The sequence below is a fragment of the Plectropomus leopardus genome, chromosome 13 (assembly GCF_008729295.1).
Source record: "Plectropomus leopardus isolate mb chromosome 13, YSFRI_Pleo_2.0, whole genome shotgun sequence".
NCBI classification, from domain to species: domain Eukaryota; kingdom Metazoa; phylum Chordata; class Actinopteri; order Perciformes; family Serranidae; genus Plectropomus; species Plectropomus leopardus.
This window is the reverse complement of record NC_056475.1, coordinates 8,228,517-8,249,017: the sequence shown is the minus strand read 5'-3', so window position 1 is coordinate 8,249,017 and position 20,501 is coordinate 8,228,517. Positions and strand designations below refer to the sequence as shown.

Sequence of the window (20,501 nt, the reverse complement as noted above, 5' to 3'; positions counted from 1 at the left end):
GGTTGAGGTGATTCAAAATGGTTGAAAAAAACAGATTTATTGGCTGTTTTTTATTCTGTCGTTGACTGCCATCTCCTCATTTATTTTGATTTTTTCATTTATCATAATTTGTCCTTAATATTTGTGCTTCCAGCTTTTAGGTTACATACTCATTTCTTTTTTGGTCAATTTTAATTTGTTAGTTTGTTCATTTGCACCTTGTCGTGCTGCAGCCCACAGACAAAGTTAAAAAAAATGTTAAAAGTCCAGGTATGGAGGATGTGGATCAAAGATTTGTGGCTGTGTTTTAGTTATTAAAGATACATTCATCCTCATAAATAGCTTAGACTCTGTCTGCATTTCACATACAGTACCTATTGGCAGAAAAAGTAGATCTGCTCTGTGCAACATGACACGTGAAAAATAGACGAGGCGCATGTTTGTATTGGCTCTTGTGAAACAGATTTCAGCGTCTGGAATTACAAGAATTGTCTAGAGTGGCCACGTTTGCCTCCCGGTGGAGATTTGCACTCTACTCAGTGCATTTTTAGTTCACTTTATAATTTTCTGTTATGACACGAAAGCTACATGTCATTTGACTACAATACTTAGGAGATTCAATGAAATCAGTGATCACAGGAACATTACCTTTGGCTATTCACAGTGGTGGAATCTAACCAAGTACATTTACTCAAGTACTGTACTTAAGTAGAATTTGAGGTGCCTGAACTTTACTCGAGGACTTTCTTTTTGTGCCACTTTGTACTTTTACTCCACAACATTTCAGAGGAAAACATCTTACTTCATTAAGTTTATCTGAAAGCTTAAGTTACTTTACAAATTAAGAATTTTTGCATAAAAAGCATACAAAAAGTTTATAAAATATGATGTTTTATCAAAAATTAAACTATCCAACAATCAATACCCGTACAGCTGAAACAATCAATCCATTAATCAATTAGATAGTTGACAGAATATTAAATAGCTATTAGTTAAAAGTTACTCTCTCAGAATGCTCTAAGTGCTTAACGCAGCGTTACGTTTTTTTTTAAATATGGAGAGTTTCACTAATTCATCAATACTCACTTCACTTTTTAAGGGCTTTTCTAGTTCTGATTTAGTAAAAGAAATAATTCAAAACTAAAAGAAGGGCAGAATGACTGGTAAGCATTTAAACACAAAAAAAGACCAGTACATGGGCAAGAACCCAACTCGATTCAAGCCTGGAGGTATATAGAGAAAATACAGCCTGGCCCACTGTGAGCCCCGGCGGGTCGAGTTGGGCCAAAACTCCAAGAATCAGATCTCTAATTCAGACAATATGGGACACCACAGTGACTTGATTTATTTCAGTTTCTTAGCACCAATGGTAGTTGTTTCTCAATGGAAGCAACAGACAATCAGAATTAAGTCTCTGCTGCTTTCGCCTTCTTTAAAAGCAGCATGAAGGGCCCCTAAACTAGCTCTACTTGAATATAACTGTGCTCTGTTACATGTTGGCATACATGCGTCCCTTAAGTAAACTGTCGTTGCCCAACAAACAGCTTCATTGTGACAAGTGCTAGCATGTTCCTGACTAGCATTTCAGTGGTTAGCTTGCCAGGTATATTAGTTTGTCCAGTAGCCCTACAGGCAGTCATTATGTCACCAATTTTCCAGCACCCCATTTTTTTCTGAGCATGCCTGGATATACCGCTCTGCTGCTTTCCGGTGCTCAGGCCTGTGCTGAAAATGCAGGATATATAGACACGGATCGAGAAAACTAGCTGTACATGAGGACCAAAGGGCAACACACACTGTCTTTATCACGTAGCATCAAGTGATTGGACCTGTATTACTTGCACACACTGGACGAGCCATACACACAGAAAAAGTAGTTAAGGTACATTAGCTGAGATGTGCCAACCCAGGGAGACAATGTGATTAAATTGCTTTGTGGAGTGCTGCTGCATGCCGACTCTGGGTGTTTCCTAATGCAGCGATGTGCATCAACCAAGTATGATTCCTCCAGTGAGTGGGCTTCAATAGAAAACAATGGGTCCGTGTGTGCATGTGTGTTTCCCTCCAGAGCTACATTGTCTCTACTTGAGCAGATTAATATTTGATGCAGCACATATGGAGTTCTGTCAGATGTCCATCTTATGAGACCACTCTGTCTCCTCTGCCGTCCTCAAGGAATGTGCGCCAGCCACGTCTTGGGCTACAGTGTGCACAGAAGGATTCATTTGTTTTATCTTTACCTCGCACACACGGATCGTGAGCGAGCAGCTGCTCTGCGGTCATTTGAAGATCCAGGCAAGGAAGGACAAGAAACCCAAATTTGCCTCTCAAAGTGTAGTTCCCATTTTGTCACACATAGTGTTCCAGTGAAACTCAGGATTTGTTACATATATTTTTAGAAATGGTCAAGTTGTACAGTTTTGGTAATGGCAAATGGTTAACCCTTTAAAACATGGAAAGCTCAGTTTTGTGTGTTATGTTTGGATGCCTTTTGGAAGCATTTATACCTTTGAAATCTGAGCAAACTGGTTTGATTTCTCTTACCTGGCTAAAAAGGCAACAAGCAACTTGGTAAGAGGTGTTCCACAAATTGCAAGAATTTAGGAACGGGTGACAAGAAAATGAACTGGAAAAAAAAAAGACAGAGCAAAGAGACAGAGACAGAGATAAAAAAAAAAAAAAAAGAATTTAAATACTTATTAGAAAATAATAATTCCAATATAATTATATGTTTAAAGTTAATTAGAATTTATTTTTATTTTTAATTAATATTTTACTTTTTAGGATTTTTGTTTCTTTTTTGTGTGCTAATTTTCAGGTAATTTTCTTGTAACTACTTACTAATTACTTGCTAATTTTGGGTAATTTCTTGTGAAGTTGCTCATGGCCCCCCCATTGTTTTGAAAGAGATTAAGCCAGTTTTCTCAGCTTTTACAGGGTTAAAGAAAGGAGGGGCAGAGCTTAAAAACGAAGGCTCATTGCTCATCTAAACCACATTACCATTTATGGTAATTTTACATTATTTTGATGTCTCCCTTCGCTCCTTGCCTTTGTACAGGTTTCAAACCCTCTGACACTTAGCTTCTGTTGAAAAGTAATATAATTTTACAATGAATTTCCTAAGCTGCAAAGCAAGAGATCCAGAGACACGGGATTTGAATAAAGACGTCTCTTCACCACTGTTTCATGCATCTCAAAAGACATTTTGATTTGAGCAGACCCCTTCAGGTCCCCGCTTCAGGTGCTTTCATGAATCTGAAGCCTCTAGTGGTATTTATTCATGACAACCTGTTCCTTTACACCAGGCACATCACACAGGTTTGCTTTTGCCGGCATCCAAAGAGACAGCTGTCACCACGGTGACGGTATCACCACAGTGGCTGAGCTGCAATGCAGGAGTGGGTAGAGAATGTGCTCTTAGTACATATTTTACAGCTAAAATATAAACTGATGGATGCAAGCGCTCACATTAATAAGACAGATTTTCTCCTGTAGCAGCATTTCTCTTGGCAGGCTCTTCCACTTTTTTGCTTCCAGTATTTGTTTTATTGATGGGACACAAACACACTTGTGCAACAGACTGTTAGGAAGTAGGACAAAGGGGTAAAAATAATCAATCTCTCTTTGCAACTCCGCCGTGAAGCGCTGTCTGCAGCCATCCCTCTTATTTTGTATGACTATGATGAGGTATCCTCTTCATTGCTTTTGAGAACATATTGTCTGTGTGATATTACAGAGAAGACACTAATCAGAGGAGGGTTACTTTGCAGGCTTCAGATCTGGCAGTGCTGCACGAAAGGGGGCCACACAATAAATCTAGCTTCATAAAGCCTAATGAGTGATTCACAGTCGCACAGTAGCCTCTGACAGCAGGCAATTGTTCGCTGATTCACCTTCTCTGACCACTCTCAAGGACAGCCTCCTCACTTTCACTCTACATATTTTGTAAGGTCAGTGGAAGAAAGACATTCTACTTGCGGCCAAACAATGGCTGTCTTTGTCAGGCTTCAACATTTTTACAGCATTTTTTTCCCCCGGCAGCCTTGTGTCCAAAGGTTTCAGCTTTGTTATTGTGTCAAGTAAAACTTCGAAGACTGACCCTTCAACAGAACAAGTTGTTCGCAAAGTACACCCAGAGGAACCAAGGATGCATAAAATAGAGTTTCAGAACAAGTTAGGAAGAAATCAAAATGTGAACTTTTGGTTATGTGTTCAGAAAGATCTTTTTTTTGTATAAAAGCATACATACTTTATTTATATTTTCTTTGTGAAGTCAGCCCAAACCTCTAGAGCTCGGTTTTCATTATATGACTTAAGTTTGGAAAAGACACTGAAAATCAATGGAGCCCTGAAGGAGGAAGCCAACCAACCAGCAAACTATGAGGAGTCATTCAAGTGATTAAGACAACAAGCAGAGCTGTGTTTAGTGTTTTTGTTTAAATTAGACATTAAAGCTGAAAATACTGCAGGAAAGAGCTGCAAGCAGAATGGAAAGAATGATGGTGCAGTGGTGAGCACGGCTACCTCACAGGAGGGTATTTGGTTTAGATTATATGACTTTATGGGGATGTACTTGTATGTTTTCTCCACGTTTTCTCCACGTTTTCCTCATCCCACAGTCCAAACACATGCTGGTTAGGTTAATTGGAGACTCTTAATTGCCTTTACAGTAGGTGTGAATGGTTGTCTCTTTGTACGTGTCAATCCTATAATAGACGGTTATGATGTCTTGGGTGTACTCCACCTGTCACCCAGTGTGAGCTGGGATAGGCGCCAAACGCCAGAACAACAACAGAAAAATGATGATGAATGGATCGATGGTCAGACCCAAACTATCAGTCCAGACTCTACATGAAGTTGCAGTTTCTGTTCAGACTGATCTGAACCTTAGCCAAGGGAGCGGTTTTGGGCCTGAGCCTTATAAAAGAACTAAATTTCCCCTTAATATTTACAAACTAAAGTCAACTAACGTTTTCACTGTGGTAACAAACATTGTGACAAGAGTTTCAGAGTCTCTCTGAGCGCCAGAGTGCACTCGGAGCACCAGCGTCAGAGGCTCAGGGCACTCTGTCTGAGGGGATAGAGTAGCAGACCACAGCACATTCTCATCCCGACTTGTCAAATGGTGCCGCTCTGTCAGTGACCTTCTGCGTCTGCCTGTGACGTTTTAGGTATCGTTCTGCATCAGCTGTTTATGCTCCGGTTGTTGTTGCTGTGATGTCAACAAATGCACATGCTGGGATGAAGCAGCATGGTCCTTATGCTTACAAAACATGAGCACATGGCAAACAACATGACCGTCACGATGGTTAGGATTAGGCTGGTGGACGGCCTGACGGCCCCAGGCACATCCACATGCGAAGGTGGATGGGTCCTTCAATCAATTGACTTTTGTGCGGGAGTCTGTGGGTCTCTCTCTGTGTGGATGTGTGTGTGTGTGTGTGTGTGTGTGTGTGTGTGTGTGTGTGTGTGTGTGTGCATGACGTCTCTTTTTCCTAAACCTAACCACTTGCCAAGTTTGGAGCAAGAATGGGCTGGCCCTCTTAGCCTTCTGCCTTGGAGAATTTTGAGCCAGTCAAACTGCAAAAGACACTGAGAAAGAAGTCCTGTATTCTGGTATTTTGGTCACTGCACACCAAAGTTGTGACCATAGGGAAAGGTTTAAGCTTAACCCTTTGAAACCTCGATTCCTTTCATAAACATTGGAAGAAAGCAGGAAGAAGTTACCAAAATGTAAATAAGAAATAAGTAAGAAGTACCCGAAATTATAGATTTTCCTTTGCTTTTTTCTTTTATCCCATTTTTTATTTTCTAAATCTACTCATCTCTCTCAGTTTGTTGAATATTTTTTGCCAAGATGCTCATTGCCTTTTTTCATGTTTTTGAAACAAATCGTAGTTTCAAAGGTTTGAATATTTTTAAAGTCAGTTTAAAGCTGTCATGATCTTAGGTTTGGAGTTATACTGTGGACTTTGTTTCGCAGATTCTTTTTGTGTGTTTTTTCCTCGTTTCTTGTTACTTATGTCCTGTTTCTTGTTTTATTTTGTGTTATCACTTCTCATGTGTCATGTCTGGTTTAACTTCCACCTCCTTTTCCAGTGTCCACCTTCCCCAGCTGTGTGTGGTTCTCCTGATTTCGCCCTCAGTGTGTGTATACCTGTGTGTTCCCCTCTGTTCCTCATCAGTTCGTCTACGATTCCACCCTGTGATCCTGCCCTCTTATTCCTGCTGTGATGCTGCCCAGTTATCCCCCCTGCTGTTTCCATCATGTTTTGCTCCTGTCTTCACCTGTGTTCTTCCCAGTGATTCCGTTTTTTTTTTTCAGTTTAGTTTTTGATTCTTACTTTATTTGTAATTTGTGTTTTTGGTAACCTGTTTGTTTTTCTGGACATCATCAGCATTTAAAGCTCGCTTTTCGTTTGCACGCCTGTCTGCTTTTTTCTTCTGCCTCATCTTGAACTCCCCCGTGACAAAAGCAGCACAAGAAAATGGATTTTGCTCCAGGTTTCAGAGGGTTAAATAATGGTATAAATTAAAGTTGTTTGGTTTAGCTTTTAACGTCTACTAATGCTTGTTAAGTTTTGAATTTTTTACTTAACCTGACTGAGTCTTGCAAGTCCACAGTGAAGTGAAGTTTATGGACCTTCTATGTGAGGCTCTTTCATATTTTAGTTGAAATCCAAACTGCACCCGTATTGCTGCTTTTAAGTCTGCTTGTGTTTGATGTTTCCCACAGGCAAGCCTAAAGTTGAGCTGACCTACGACAAGATGTACACAGTAACCAGCCGGCTGACGTTCACTGTTAGTAAGGATGATGATGGAGTAGCAGTGGCTTGCATCGTAGACCACCCTGCAGTCAAGGACTTCCAAGCACAGAAATACCTGGAGGTGCAGTGTAAGTACTTCTGCTCCGTAATAAATTAGAAATCAGCATGGATATTTGAGCTGCATTATGCAAGTTTTTTTCCCCCTTTTTTTCAAGTGTCTCATCAGCTTAACTCAGAAATTGGACTGCAATAGAGAACAGTGTTCCATCCCCACTAATTAAATGGCATAAATTTGCTACTTTTTCCCAACTAAAACTTTAGTGTATGACATGTATGGCAGTGTCATTGAAGGGAAATCATCTCCCTGCACAGGTTATGATGAATAAAAGGGGAAAATTGGACTGCAATAGAGTAGACTGTTCCATCTCCACTAATTAAATGACATCAATTTCCCACATTTTCCACCCACTTAAACTGTGGTGCATGGCATTGTCAGTAGAGGGAAATGATCTCAGTGCATGGAGAATAAGAAGTGCAAATGAAAATGCATATTTACCAACTTCCTCCAAAAAATCCAATAACATATTTGCACTTTCGTCAAAACAAGATTTTTTATTTTCATCTTTTTAAGACAATATTATTATTAAGTCAATATTATCAAGTATCATAAACTGACTGGGTGGCAGTTGCAGCTGACTTTATATTACAGCATATCTTTTTGCTTTTCTTATGGTACATATATTAAAAAATATGTTACATACAACGCACTTTTGAGTTTAAAAGTTTAAGTAACTGTAACTACACAAGGAACCAAGAAGCGTGGAAACACGCTGCAGACACAGGTTGTCTGATAGTTACTGTGTATTGCAAAACCGTAAGTCAGTTCCTGCTTTTTTAACTCATTTATTTTGTCTGCAGCTAAGATGTTTTGGTTTACAACTCAGCATTACTATGCAATGACAACGTGCAGAGAGCCCTGAGTGGGGTCAAGACTTAAACTCTTGAGTATTCTCACACAAAGGCAGAAATTTCACTATCTGTGAAATTGTGTGCTTCTAAATCCTTCCAGAAAAGCCATAAGTGGATGCGGAGGTGAATGAAGTGTTTGCTTACGAACAAGAAATTTCAGTTTTTGTGAGAATAATAATGCCTGTTTTCTGTGCTCTTATTATTTGTACATCTGTCCGTGAAATAAGTGAACCCAGTAAAATTCCTCTCAAATCAAGAAGACTAAACAAAATTCAGCCGAGTGGAGGTCAGAGGTCAGGGTTCATGTTGCAATGGAAAACATCACAGATGAGTATTTGCACCATCTTCTCAGTGGGTAATACTCACCTTCAGATAATATTATAAATTAAACTAAGTAGCAAAGCCACGTGACAGCTAATTAAAATGCTCGGCCTCTGAAATGTGGAGTTTTAGATCTTTTCATTGATGCAAAGTGATGGGATTTATGTATTTTATGCCTCTGTAACCTTATGTCTTTGGCCTCTGGCATGTCCTAGCATTCTATTAAAAAAAGAAAAACTCTTCTGTAGCTATCTGACCTTTCCCTGGGAGAGCGAGAAGAGGAGATCAGCTCATCTACAGAGGCAGCATGGCATTTTGTTGGCCTCTGATAACAGGGAGCTCACATGGACCACCCGGCTCAGCGCCTCACGCTGCTTCATGCCGGGGCTGCTGCTGTCATGCTCTCTGCATACTGTAATGGGCAACAGCCAGTCCTGCACTGCACCTTCTCTTTGATATCTCTGCTGTGCACTTTAACATTACATTTAGTATTGACGCAAGGCTTTTTCTGTTTGTGTGGAACATCAAGACAATGATGGGTTGTAATCTGAAACTTCTGTTCTTAGTTTTTTTTTAAAAAATTTACTAGTAAGATTCTCGATTTTCCAAATAAATTTCCTTTCTTTTTGCACTTAGAAAAAACGATAGCAATCAGTAAATTAATTGGAAGTGTAGTAATCGTACACTAGGGGTGTAACAGTACACACAATCCACAATTCAGTGTGTACCTCAGATTGTTGGCCTCATATTTTTGGTTCCATTTTGTTACAAAAGAGAGAACAAAAGAAACACAGGAGAATATTTATGTTGGGGTTATTTTTATCAGGAATTACATAGATTATGGCTCACTGGACAAAATAATGCTGATTGTAAAAGTGACAGTGCTGAAATATTGGCAATTTTATTTTTTTTTTTAAAAAGAGCCACAAATACTAACAACAATAACAATCTCTATTAATACAGCACTTTTAAATCTTAAGCACAAAGTGCTTCCCAGATAAAAAAAAAGATGTCAGAAACCCATGTGGCCCCTCCCATGCCCCCTTATGACATAACCAAAACTAAGAATGTTAAAGCACCAATAATAAAACAGCACTTTGTAAAAGAACATATGAGGGTCCAAGTTCAAAAATACATTTTCATAAATAAGTAAGTAAAAATGCTGATAAGAGAATTAAGGTCATATGAGCAGATACAAATTAAGAGTCAAAGAAATAACCATATATATAAGCAGATAAGACGCTAATAAAGGAGATGATCTCATATAAGAACAAACTCTTGAATTTAAATCAGATAAGCGTGCAAAGTATATGGAAGTGCGTCACACCCGTCTGCATGTGATATTGATGCCAAAGCCCCCCTTTAGCGTCTTAATGAGCTGTGCTGGGCTGTCAAAATCCATCTACGGCAATTCTGAGAGCAACTGATAGAGCGATTTTGTCCCCGTAAAAAACAAACTTTCATCGAGGAGACACAGTCTCGTGTGAAACCAAAGGTCAGTGTTGTTTAATATAACATTACACAATGAATGTACAGTTGTCGCACACTGACATCACACGTGACATGTTACGTTCTAACGTCACGTAAAAATATATTTAATTTGACCCAGAACATTTTTTTCCCCAAACTAAATCAAGTAGTTCTGTAGCCTAAACTGATCATTTTACAATATAAACCAGATTACAGTATTTTAGTTATGTCACAAAAATATGCTAAAGATCACCCTGTCCTAAGAATGAAAACAGGTTGAAATATACATATATCCATAATGCCTCATCTTGATTTCAAGAAAACAGCAGTATTCTAAAGTACATAATTAGTGTAAACAAATAAAAAATATTTTAAGACAAGGGCAACATTTGTCTAATTATCTTATATCAGTGATTAGAGCCAGCAATGCAGTTTGAGCTTTTCACAATAACTAAAACAATTTATGCCTATAAACAGTGTATGCAGTTCAGTAGCTCCCAGGGCAGCGGATAATTCCTGGACCGCTTGTCCGTTAGGGACAAACGCAGTAAAGGTATGGGTTAAGCGTAAAGGAATCATAGTCCATCTTGAGCCCTGTATTACACATTGGTGTGATGATGTCGCAAATGGGTAATTTATTAAATGCCTTGTTTGATTGTGTTTTTAGTGAAATGTCCACAGTTTTTGTCCATTCCATAATATTTAAATTGTATTGTTGTTTTAATTTGGGTCCTCCATTTATAGCTCTATATCCGGGGGCTACATTAACTAGCATAGTTTAGATAACAGACAACAACACTGCCAAAGCAGCTCATACCTACATATTAATGTTCTGCATACGCTGAGACATTATAGACCGAATTGAAGTGCTTTAAGTGTTTTTGGAGTGGAGTGTTTTTTTTAGTTCATATGACGTAACAAAACGAATGTCATGTTCTGAATGGTTCAAGAGGCTTAAAAAAACAGTCTCCATTTCCCCTTTCATTAGTACCAAATCACATGGTCCTTTTCGAGAATCCAGTTACATATCGCTCCCTTTATTCGAAATCTGAACGTCAGTATGTGTAAATTAAAGCACACTTTCGCTGTTACCACACAGCGAAACACTGTGTTTGTTTACTGATTGTATATTATACTGATGGACAAGGTGATTTACATTTCAATCACTCACTGTGTGGGCAATTTGTGAGTGGAATGGAGTGCATTGTGTAGTAAGAGCCAGCAGAAAAGGCCATTGTCAGGGGATAGCATAATTAAATAAGCCTGTAATGTTTATGTGCATAAGCAAAGCAAGCTGTTTTGCTCCGTTGCCTGCTTGGTTTTCCCTTAAGGTCAGCCCGCTGTGAGGAGATGGATAGTGCCGTCTTGAGTGCTTATGAGGTGAGGCGCACAATAAAGCAAATAATTCAGTTAGCATAATGATAACGGCCCTCTTGCATACTGTAGATACTATTTCATTTGCACTGAAGTAGCAGCATCCAGATCTGGCAGTGCAGTGTGTGTTTTTCCATCAAGCAGAGACAAGAAAGCTCCGACATAACTACTTGAGGCTATCAAAACAACTTACAGATGCCTGGCGTCCTTCATGTTTATGGCTCCGAGATGACAAGGTCAGATGACGTTGTGAGCAAAGAAAAAGTTGCAGGATGCCATGTAGTGCCTGGAGTGGAAACAAAACCAAAGGGTTGCTGTCTAAACTCGTGCATGCCCACTGAGCAGAAGACTTGGCTCTTTGCCCATCTGCTGTCCATCATCAAGACTGAGAGCCGGCCACTGGCAGGGTGTGATTTAGACAGATGGATGGCCAGACACGTGTTGTTTGTTGCCGAGAAGGTCGGACAGCAGTGTGAAACTTTACAGCCGGCTTTGAAATCATAACTCAGGCCCTCTGTCTGAAGGCTGATTAAAAATTCAAGCACCAAACTGGGCATTTAGGCTATAAAAATGGGAAAAGAACAAGAATAATTTACATCATAATCGAAAAACTGTAATTACACCATTGTGACTCAGCAATCAGTCTGCTGTGAGATGACTCAACTTAAGAGGTATTTATCTACAGCATCTAATGGAGGAAAACTTCAACAAAATAACATTTTTGGAGTAAACAAGCTTGGGCGTAATGTTCTCAAAGCATTCAAGTTTGGACTTCAGGTTAATTAAGCTATGAAGTATTGCCAAAAATGTCATTTTATATAGCACTGCTGGTGAACAAATCCTGCTTTTATTTGATTGGCATATTTCCTTATAATGAATGCACTTCACACATGCACTTTAGAGACAGTCTAACATTTCAATGAAGGATATAATATAATATAAAAAAAAAACACTTAGGGGGAGACACAGCCTGGGTGAATAAAAATAAAAAATTTAAGATAAAGACTATGCATGAAACTTCACCAGTTGATTACTGACATAAAGACAATAATTTTGTTATTAATTAAAAGTTTTCCAAATTTTTATGTTTTATTTATTTTCTAATTTGGGTGCCTTTTCAGAATAAAATTTTAAACATTGGATAAAGCCAGGTTCAAAATTCTTGCTTATTTTGTCGATATATCAGAGCCAAACGTTTTTACAAAGGGAATTTGTGCTATGTTGGTCTTTTATCACTATAAAACAGAAAATACTGTTACCAGCCATAAAATATTTTGTCATGTTCAAGAAATAAAATGTTCTATAGATCATGCTTTAAATGATACACAAACAAATCCCTTTATACACACCTTAAGCATATCAAAACAAATGCAATTGGAAAGTTTAGTGTATGTACTGTAAGTTCTATTGAAGTGGGGATTTTGGCTCAAACCAAGAAAAAAAACACATTTTTAGAAAATACCCTTTAAAGATAGGTATTGCAGAATTCCATTCATTTTTGGAGCATAGGACACTACAACTGAATGGGATTCACTTTTAACTAATTACCACAAAACATCTCCAGTTGATTTCTTACAATAACACAATTCATTTTGTATCACACATTTCTTCACTTTTGTGTTTAATAAAAGATATGTATTATAAAATTCTGTACATTTTAAGACAAAAATAAGACACTAAAAAGGGTAAAAAGATTTAACTTACAGATATCATCTTAAAACTTCCCTAGCTCATTACTTAGATTAAAACAATTGTTTTTTGTTTTCTAAAATTTTATGTTTAGATATGAAAATGAGGCATTATCTAATTAGATAGTGCTTTTTGCATACATTTCCAGAACAGACATTTGACCTAAAATAACACCAAAATGTGTATTTTTGGACATTTTCTTTGTATAATTCTAAAAAAACATATGTTATGGAAGCAAAATAGCCCCCAAAAAAAATTGACCAGTATGTGCAAAAACTGTTTTTACCTGTGGTGTCTTGCCAAGATGAATGACTTAATTAATATGATACTGTTAATTAGTAGTAATTATTAAGTATGACAATCCACTGCAAACAGATGCTCCCACTCCCTCATATAGAATTTGGTATATTTGATGAGTAGAAAACCATTTGTTTTTCACGTCCCCTCATTTGAGATTTTCGTAGTGGGATACCTTAGGAGGTTTAAGTCAGAGCAGGACTTTTGCTGCGTTTGTTTTGCTTCAGTATTACTTTCAGTACATGGTAACAGTGAATTCAGTCCTTTACCCAGATGAAAGATCGAATAAAACATTCCATTTTTGTCCAGAATAAAGGATCATCTCTCACACCAAGATGAGAAAAGGCTTTGATAACACCAGCAACAGTCAAGGGAATGGGAACAATAGAAACTCCATGGTTGCAAAGAATAGCACAGCAGCGACTGTCAAAGCACCCCACTGATTGTCGAAACAACATTCTTCCATTTTCTCTCCAGCTGCCTCAGCTCGTCAACAGTGTCTCCTGTTTTGTGTAGCAACTTTATCAGGTAACGTCTGTGGACGTACTCAGGGCTACTTGTGTTTCTGCACCGCTTGTCATTCCCCAAAGCTTTGGCTTGTGTTTTGGTGTGAGGTTGATTTAAAATTCCATCAATATTATGCCAATGGTAGACTCAACACGGCTGAAGAGTGAGTTGATGCAATGGGCGAGCAGGTTGAGGTTAAGGCAGTATAGCAGTCGCTAGATGTAAAGGAAAAACACCTTGAATGTATGTTTTTGTTTACATTATGTCACGTCAAATCGAGCCGGACCAAGCAAAGTTTGTGTGGCATGTAGCTCAATCGGTACCAAAGTTTAAGTTCCCTCTCAGCGACATAACCTTGACATGACCTTCTCTTTAACTTCAGCACTGCTGGGGCATGCTGGGGCAGGAGAGGGTGGTTGTGCACTTTGTATTCTGTGTGGAGAAAAACAGTGAAAGCACTGATGGAATCACAAATACCTGCTTACGATACACAGTAAAATCTAACAAGTTGATCTTACTTAAAATAATTTTGGAAACAGATTCTCTGAACAAATCTTAATTTACGTGTACTTTACATCTAAGTGTTAAGTTTGCTCAAGATTTAGCTGTAATTACTTAATTTTGTGAAGTTGTTACAACTTACAAAATGACCAATAAAATTACCTTCTTCTTTCCTAGTTGACAATCATGAAATTAGGAGATCTGCGAGTTCTGTTTCGTTAACATGTTAAAGAAAATACAAATATGACTGACTCGTTTCCAACCAGAGGTATACAGATATATAGCTCAGTAAACTTGGTTTCCTGAAGTTTCTTACACTTAGAAAGATTGATTTAATTAAACTTTCATTTTTAAGTTGCAACAACATCCCAGTATTAAGTAAAAATGACAAAATTAAAGTAAACGTAACACTTAGATATAAAGTAAACATAAATTAAAACCAATGTTACATTAACTTACATTTCTCTTTCCTAAATATTTTTAAGTCAAATTAACTTGTCGGACTTTACAGTGTAGGATCATCAAACAGTCAGCAAATTAACTCAATTTAATTTTCTAATATTAGCAACTGAAAGCTACACGTCATTTTTTATTATGTAAGGCTGTAGCAACTGGACTAACAGCGTTACAGCAGCAGCTGACATGTTTGTATCATCCGAGCAATTTTGTGAGGAGTCGGGTTAAAATATCTTTATTGCACACCTCTATGAATATGATTGGATGCTACTAGTCAGCAGGTAGCCTGATGGAGAGCAGCTGATGCCAATCAGCAAAGGATTCATTTAACTGCTGTGCCTGAACAGCAGCGCCTAATGTTTCTTCTGATGTGACATGAATCTTTACTGTTTGCTGTAGCACCTCTTAGGATGTGTCGAACCAAACATCAAAACTTTGGGAAAGTTTGATAATTTAAAGTGCTACCACTGAATGTAAATCACGATGCAGAGCTGTTGCATATGGACATAAATGGAGACCAGATTGTGAATGAACTGGGATGAACATTTCAACATATTTTGCAGTTTATATAGCGAGTGTAATTCTGACAAAGAAGAAAGGAGATGCAGAGTGAAGATAGATAATGCCTTGTCTGTTGTGTTGTCAAAGCATTTAATTCTCTGTGTGTCTCTCTGTCCTTTCAGACAAACCGGAGGTAAAGATCGTGGTAGAATTTCCTCAGGGACTGACCAGAGAAGGAGAGAATCTGGAACTGACGTGTCAGGCCAAAGGCAAACCCCAGTAAGAAAATCACACACACACACACACACACACACACACACACACACACACACATGCACTTTTTAACCAATTAAAAATGTGCCATGGGTAGGGAAAGTGCATTTATTAGTCATCCAAATAATGTGACTTGATTTTAGTGTGCATGTCAGTGTCTCGTCGCAGTGGTATGCTTTTTGTTCTTTGTGGTTAAGAAGAGATGAACACTGAACTTTTGTTGCAGCAAGTAGTTGAGCGAGAGTTACATCAATTGAGAGCGTACACATATACGACGCTATTAACCTTCTACCACCCACAGCTCTGCCTTCAGGCTGGAACATTAGTATTGAAATGAAAATGTATATAAACAAAAAATATAAAAAGATCTGACCTATACGGTCATATAAAAATAATCTGGGTACAATGCACAGATAAGTATGTAATGCAAACATTAGAAATATTGCCTCCCTAACTTCAAAGCACACTCACAGTCTAAGAAAGGCAGCCAAACCCAAAAGTGGGATGATTGTTTAAAAGTTTTTAGCTTACAATGCAGAGGGGATAAAAATACAATGGTATGTGCAAAATGAGACTTGATTGATATGCAATGCAGTGTGATTATGCAAGAAGAAAGGGTGTCAAATATTGAAACACCCTCTACAAAATTGCTTTAAGTAAATTCACCATTAAGAATATTGCAGTATTTTTCAGCCAAGGCTGCAACACCATAGATGCAACTGCACTGTTCAAATTGAGAAAGCAAATGCAGACCTAAAATACAAGAGAATGCAGAAAAGAGAGAAAACGGAAATTCACTGTTCATATTGACAGCCTTTAGAAGCAACAGCATTTTGATTTGGTAAAAATGCAAAGTATTTTAGTGATTTTTCTGAACAAAATTGTAGAAATTTAAGTTGTCTACTTGTCATGTGTTGTGCTCTGGCATTTATTATAATGTCACTGCTGAGTCATTCTATGACAATGGTTAGGAGTTTTTTTTTAAGGAAAAATATATGAGGTTAAACTGCTTATCACCTAGCTGCTCTGAGCATAGCTGTAATTTATCATACCCCTTTAGAAAGCATTAATGCTGTTTATGTAGGTGTGTTGAGTGAGAGTAAAGCTTAACAGAGGCTTTCTATATCTTCTCTGCTTTCCGAATGCTATAAACTGCTTTCCAAGAAAAGTTTTTCTTTTGTTTTGGTTAAACCCTTTTACTATCCTTGATCACTTCATTTCAATCACTGGGATCATGCCTACCACTTTTCCTCTTCTTTAAAGACATTGTGCCAAAGTACAAACATCCAGGCCATCCTTTATAGTCTCTGGAGTTCCTCAGGGATCCTTACTTGGTCCTCCTCAATTTACATTTTAGATTATGCACCCTGTTTATCCAGTTAATGATGTAACTTAATATTGTTACAGTTTTTATGCTGGTACTTAACAAATGACCGTTAATGAAAATGCTTATGATTCATGGTTGGAAAAAATTTGAATCTTGCCCAAAATGTTGACACAAGGGCCTCCTCCAGATGCAAGGTCAAGGGTTTGTTCTCCCACCTGGCTGTCAGTCAATCCCCTTAGCCTGCCCAGTGATAATCAAAAAAAAAAGACTCATTACCTTGCAGACTCACAACCTGCAAACTGAAAGATGGTGTTTGGGGTTAAGGTGTGATGGGCAAGACACTTTCAAAATAGAACTATTTTCCTCACTGGGAGAGGAGATCTCTTCTAATAAAGATTTGGAGTGGAGGTGATGGATAAGAGAGTTGCCTTGATACAAGTAAATGTTGCAGAGAAGAAAACTGTGACTAAGCTGATCATAATGTTATATAAAGACCCTGAAGCCACACTATTCTAAATGACCATTCCTGGATACATAATAGCGTAATTGAATGGCTGCTATTTTCTTTTTCAGGAATTTCAAAGGGGAAATTTGAAACTGCCCTGTAATTACGAAACACATCAGAATTACTGTGTGATATTTCGAGCAGGTGTTTAATTACTGCTTCTCTGAAGGCGAAGAACCAAGCAAAAAGGGGCATTAATGATAGTTAGCAGGCTGGGTCTCTAATATCTAGCAGGAGGATTTTTAGCAGGAAGAGGGTTGAATAGGCAGGGTGTTATTTTAGTGATGAGTGCTAATTCTCTGATGGTATCAAGAGTGTGTGAGACTGAGAGAATGTGTTGATGCACTCAAGGCACTAGATGTGCAAAGATGAAGCCAGTTGTGTAATTAAAGTTAAAAGATGTTTGTACACAGAGCTGAGCACAAAGAACAGTCTCCAACTCATTTTTGCCCAAATGTCAAAAATGAACTTACAGTGCCCTTTATCAGTGTTAATCAGCTCTGTGACATGTCTGGCATTAGCATCAGAAAGCTCTTGTTTGACACTCATTTGGCTATTATTCCATGTGCATCATCTATAAACCAAGATGTTGTTTTGTTTAGATGACAAGTCTTTGTGAGAGAAGATGTAATGGAGTGCAAATGAAGTCATTAGAGCACTTAAGGGTGAGTGAAGCAATGAGAGCATCAGACTCCAGACAGGAGACCTGCTGAACTATCCAAACATCAGTGCAGTTGGTGCTGTTGGTATCAATCATATTAGTTTGTTGACAAGACAGTTCAAATTTGAATGGGACAAAATAATAATTACATGAGGCTGGAGCTATGAATATTGCACCAGAAACAGTAATGTGGCCAACTTCCGGGTGTGGCATTGCAGTGGATTTTTCATGTGCAAGTAAATACAAATGTGGCAATAAATGACAACCTTAAAGAAATTACCTCATTAAAGACCCAAATTTTTGGCATCAGTCTTTCATTTGTAGACTTGAAAGGTGGCTCTGAAAAGTCTGTAGTTTGGCAGAGGAAGACAGCTGTGATAAGCTTGGATTCTCAACAGCTGCAGTGGATTTTTATGAGAAGCTTCAAAACATCCACTAAAATGTTTGGAGCCATTCCTGTGGCATAACATTGCCAAAATCCCAGTGCATTTAACTGTTTATGGCTTTCATTCTTCAGCAGTGTTAGAAGGCATAGTTACAAATAGGATTTGAGGATTGATTAGGAAAGATTCAACTGTTATTATAACAGAGCTAAGGGCTTAATCATCTCACTACTATTGAAATTATTAAAAACAATTAGCAATACCACATCAGTTATCTTGGGTTGTCATGACATTTCACTCTAAGCACCAGAGAAAATTCGTAAAGACCGTAAATTCTGTTGAAATATACCGTTCAGTTATTCAGAGCACCACACGTTTGGAGTGTCAGAGCGCCCTCTGTCCGGAGAGCAGAGCATGAACTGAAGTAAATATGCTTAACTTCATTAGGGATGCACAATATTATTGCCACTTCATTGGTATTGGCCAGTATTCGCTTTAAAAAATGAATTGGGTAAAAATGCATTTTTCTTATTTTGCACAATGAACAGTTAAATACATTGAAAAGCATTGTATTACATGTCTCAATCTGCTAGTGAGCCATAACGATAAGAATATGTATAATATGATGTCAATTCCAGTACAGAGGAGACTTGATGATCACTAAAAATAGGTGGGAAAAAGACATATATTAAAATAATATCAAAGATATATCAAAATTGCCATTGGTTATCGGTACTGGTTTTTAGTTTGGTATATTCCATCAGCATAGGAGCCACAAGGGTGCAGTGAGGCTGCAGATGCAGCAGTGTTTCTGACGTCAGTCACTCACATGTCTAACGGAACAGATTGCTATGCTCCCATTTTTATTAAATGTATTGATCAAGGCTCCCAGTCTGAGCTTGCCTGTTTTACTACAGGCAAATTCCCCTCATCTGCCACGTTGGGTCGAAAAAAAAAGTCAATGAATCAATAAATAAAAACACTGTTGATTTCCTCCCATGGAGCAAACATGAAAACTATTTTGGTTCAGTACATTTCTGCTGTCAGCTTGATGAAGGCAGGTTAGCCAGCCACTGTCCACAGTGAAGTCCTCACTGTCCTCAGGGAGCTGTCCTCTGACAGATAGCTGAGACTTTTTCGGAAGATTTAGTCGGTACGGAATGAGTGACAGAACATGCACTCGCCACTCGCGTCTCACTTCTGTTTGTTTCCCGAGGGAATTCCAGTCAGTAAGTCTTTCATAAGGTTGCTGGTGTTACCACCTTCAAATACATTTACATATATTGCATTCAGCTGCAAATGTTAGTAGTGAGCTCACATTTTTGAACATTTTACTGTGTCAGCCATGGCTGGAGTGCACAGAATGTAAACACACAGTTGAGCAACGTCGAGCATCATTGCCTGACGTCAACGGTTTTGCTAGAAAATGATGTTAGAAAATGATTAGGACTTTGCCGGATATGTGAGAATGAATTAATGTTACAAAAATACAGATAGTAGCGCTGGTTGTCCCGGAGCTTTTTAGTTTTTCAGTGTTGACCAGTCAGAAACTGGTAAACTACAATCTGACAAGCTGATCTTACTTAAAATAATCTTGGATGTAGCTGTATTTACCTAATTTTGTGAAGTTGTTGCAACATAAAAATGACAAGTGAAATAACCTTGTTCTTCCTAAATCTTAGCAACTTCAGTAAACATAGTTAGTCTGACTTGACCTGATAATGATGAAGAGAGTTTTATCAGTTATGAAATTAGGAGATCTGCAAGTTCTGTTTTGTTAATATGGTTAAGAATATTCAAATATGATTGACTAGTTTGTAACCAGCAGAAACAGATATTAAGCACAGTAAATTTGATAAACTAAAGTTGCTAAAACTTTAAGATTGATTTAAATAAACTGGTCATTTTTAAGTTGCAACAACTTCACACAAGTAAATATGACTAAATTTTAACGAAACTTAACAATTAGCAAATGTGAGTTAAAAGGTAAATATAAATTAAGACCAGTCGTTATATTTACTTACAGTCAAGGCAATCAGTTTCATAGACTTTTAAAAAAAAAAATTCAACTTAGACACAACAGTGTACCAGTTTTGTACCAGTTCTTGGTGTCAATCCCTGGCCCCAAATGGGACATGTATATATTTTCTGTTATTTACTGGAGCATGCTGAATGTATGAATTGACAGAAACATTTTAATAACTTGTTGGCCTTGAAACTGGGCTGCTGTTGGAATCCATTGTCAGTGTTGTGTATTGAAGTTGAATACAGCTTTTCAAAGCCAACCTTCAAACCTTTCAGAGTTTTAAAGTGTTTCATACTCAAAACATAGGCTTTTTTGAAGCGGTATTCTATAAACCAAAATAGTGGCATTGTTATGATGCAAGGATTAGAAAACAGGACCAATGCAGGACTTTAACTTTGTCTTAAACTTAACCCACATTTAAAGCTGATCTGAGATGTCATCTTAATCCTAAATCAGAGTTAGGATCCATCCTCACTGTACAGGAATTACTCTCAC

General features: G+C 37.9%; 1 protein-coding gene across 4 annotated transcripts in view; it reads left to right on the top strand.

Moving 5' to 3' along the window:
• cadm1a (cell adhesion molecule 1a) overlaps positions 1 to 20,501 on the top strand; it is a 438,346-nt gene that overhangs the window by 354,222 nt on the left and 63,623 nt on the right. For all 4 annotated transcript variants that reach the window (XM_042499349.1, XM_042499346.1, XM_042499347.1 and 1 more), the window contains 2 exons: positions 6,716 to 6,874; positions 15,014 to 15,110. In XM_042499349.1, the coding sequence (XP_042355283.1) occupies positions 6,716 to 6,874; positions 15,014 to 15,110 (256 nt within the window). The remainder of the gene's footprint in view (positions 1 to 6,715; positions 6,875 to 15,013; positions 15,111 to 20,501) is intronic.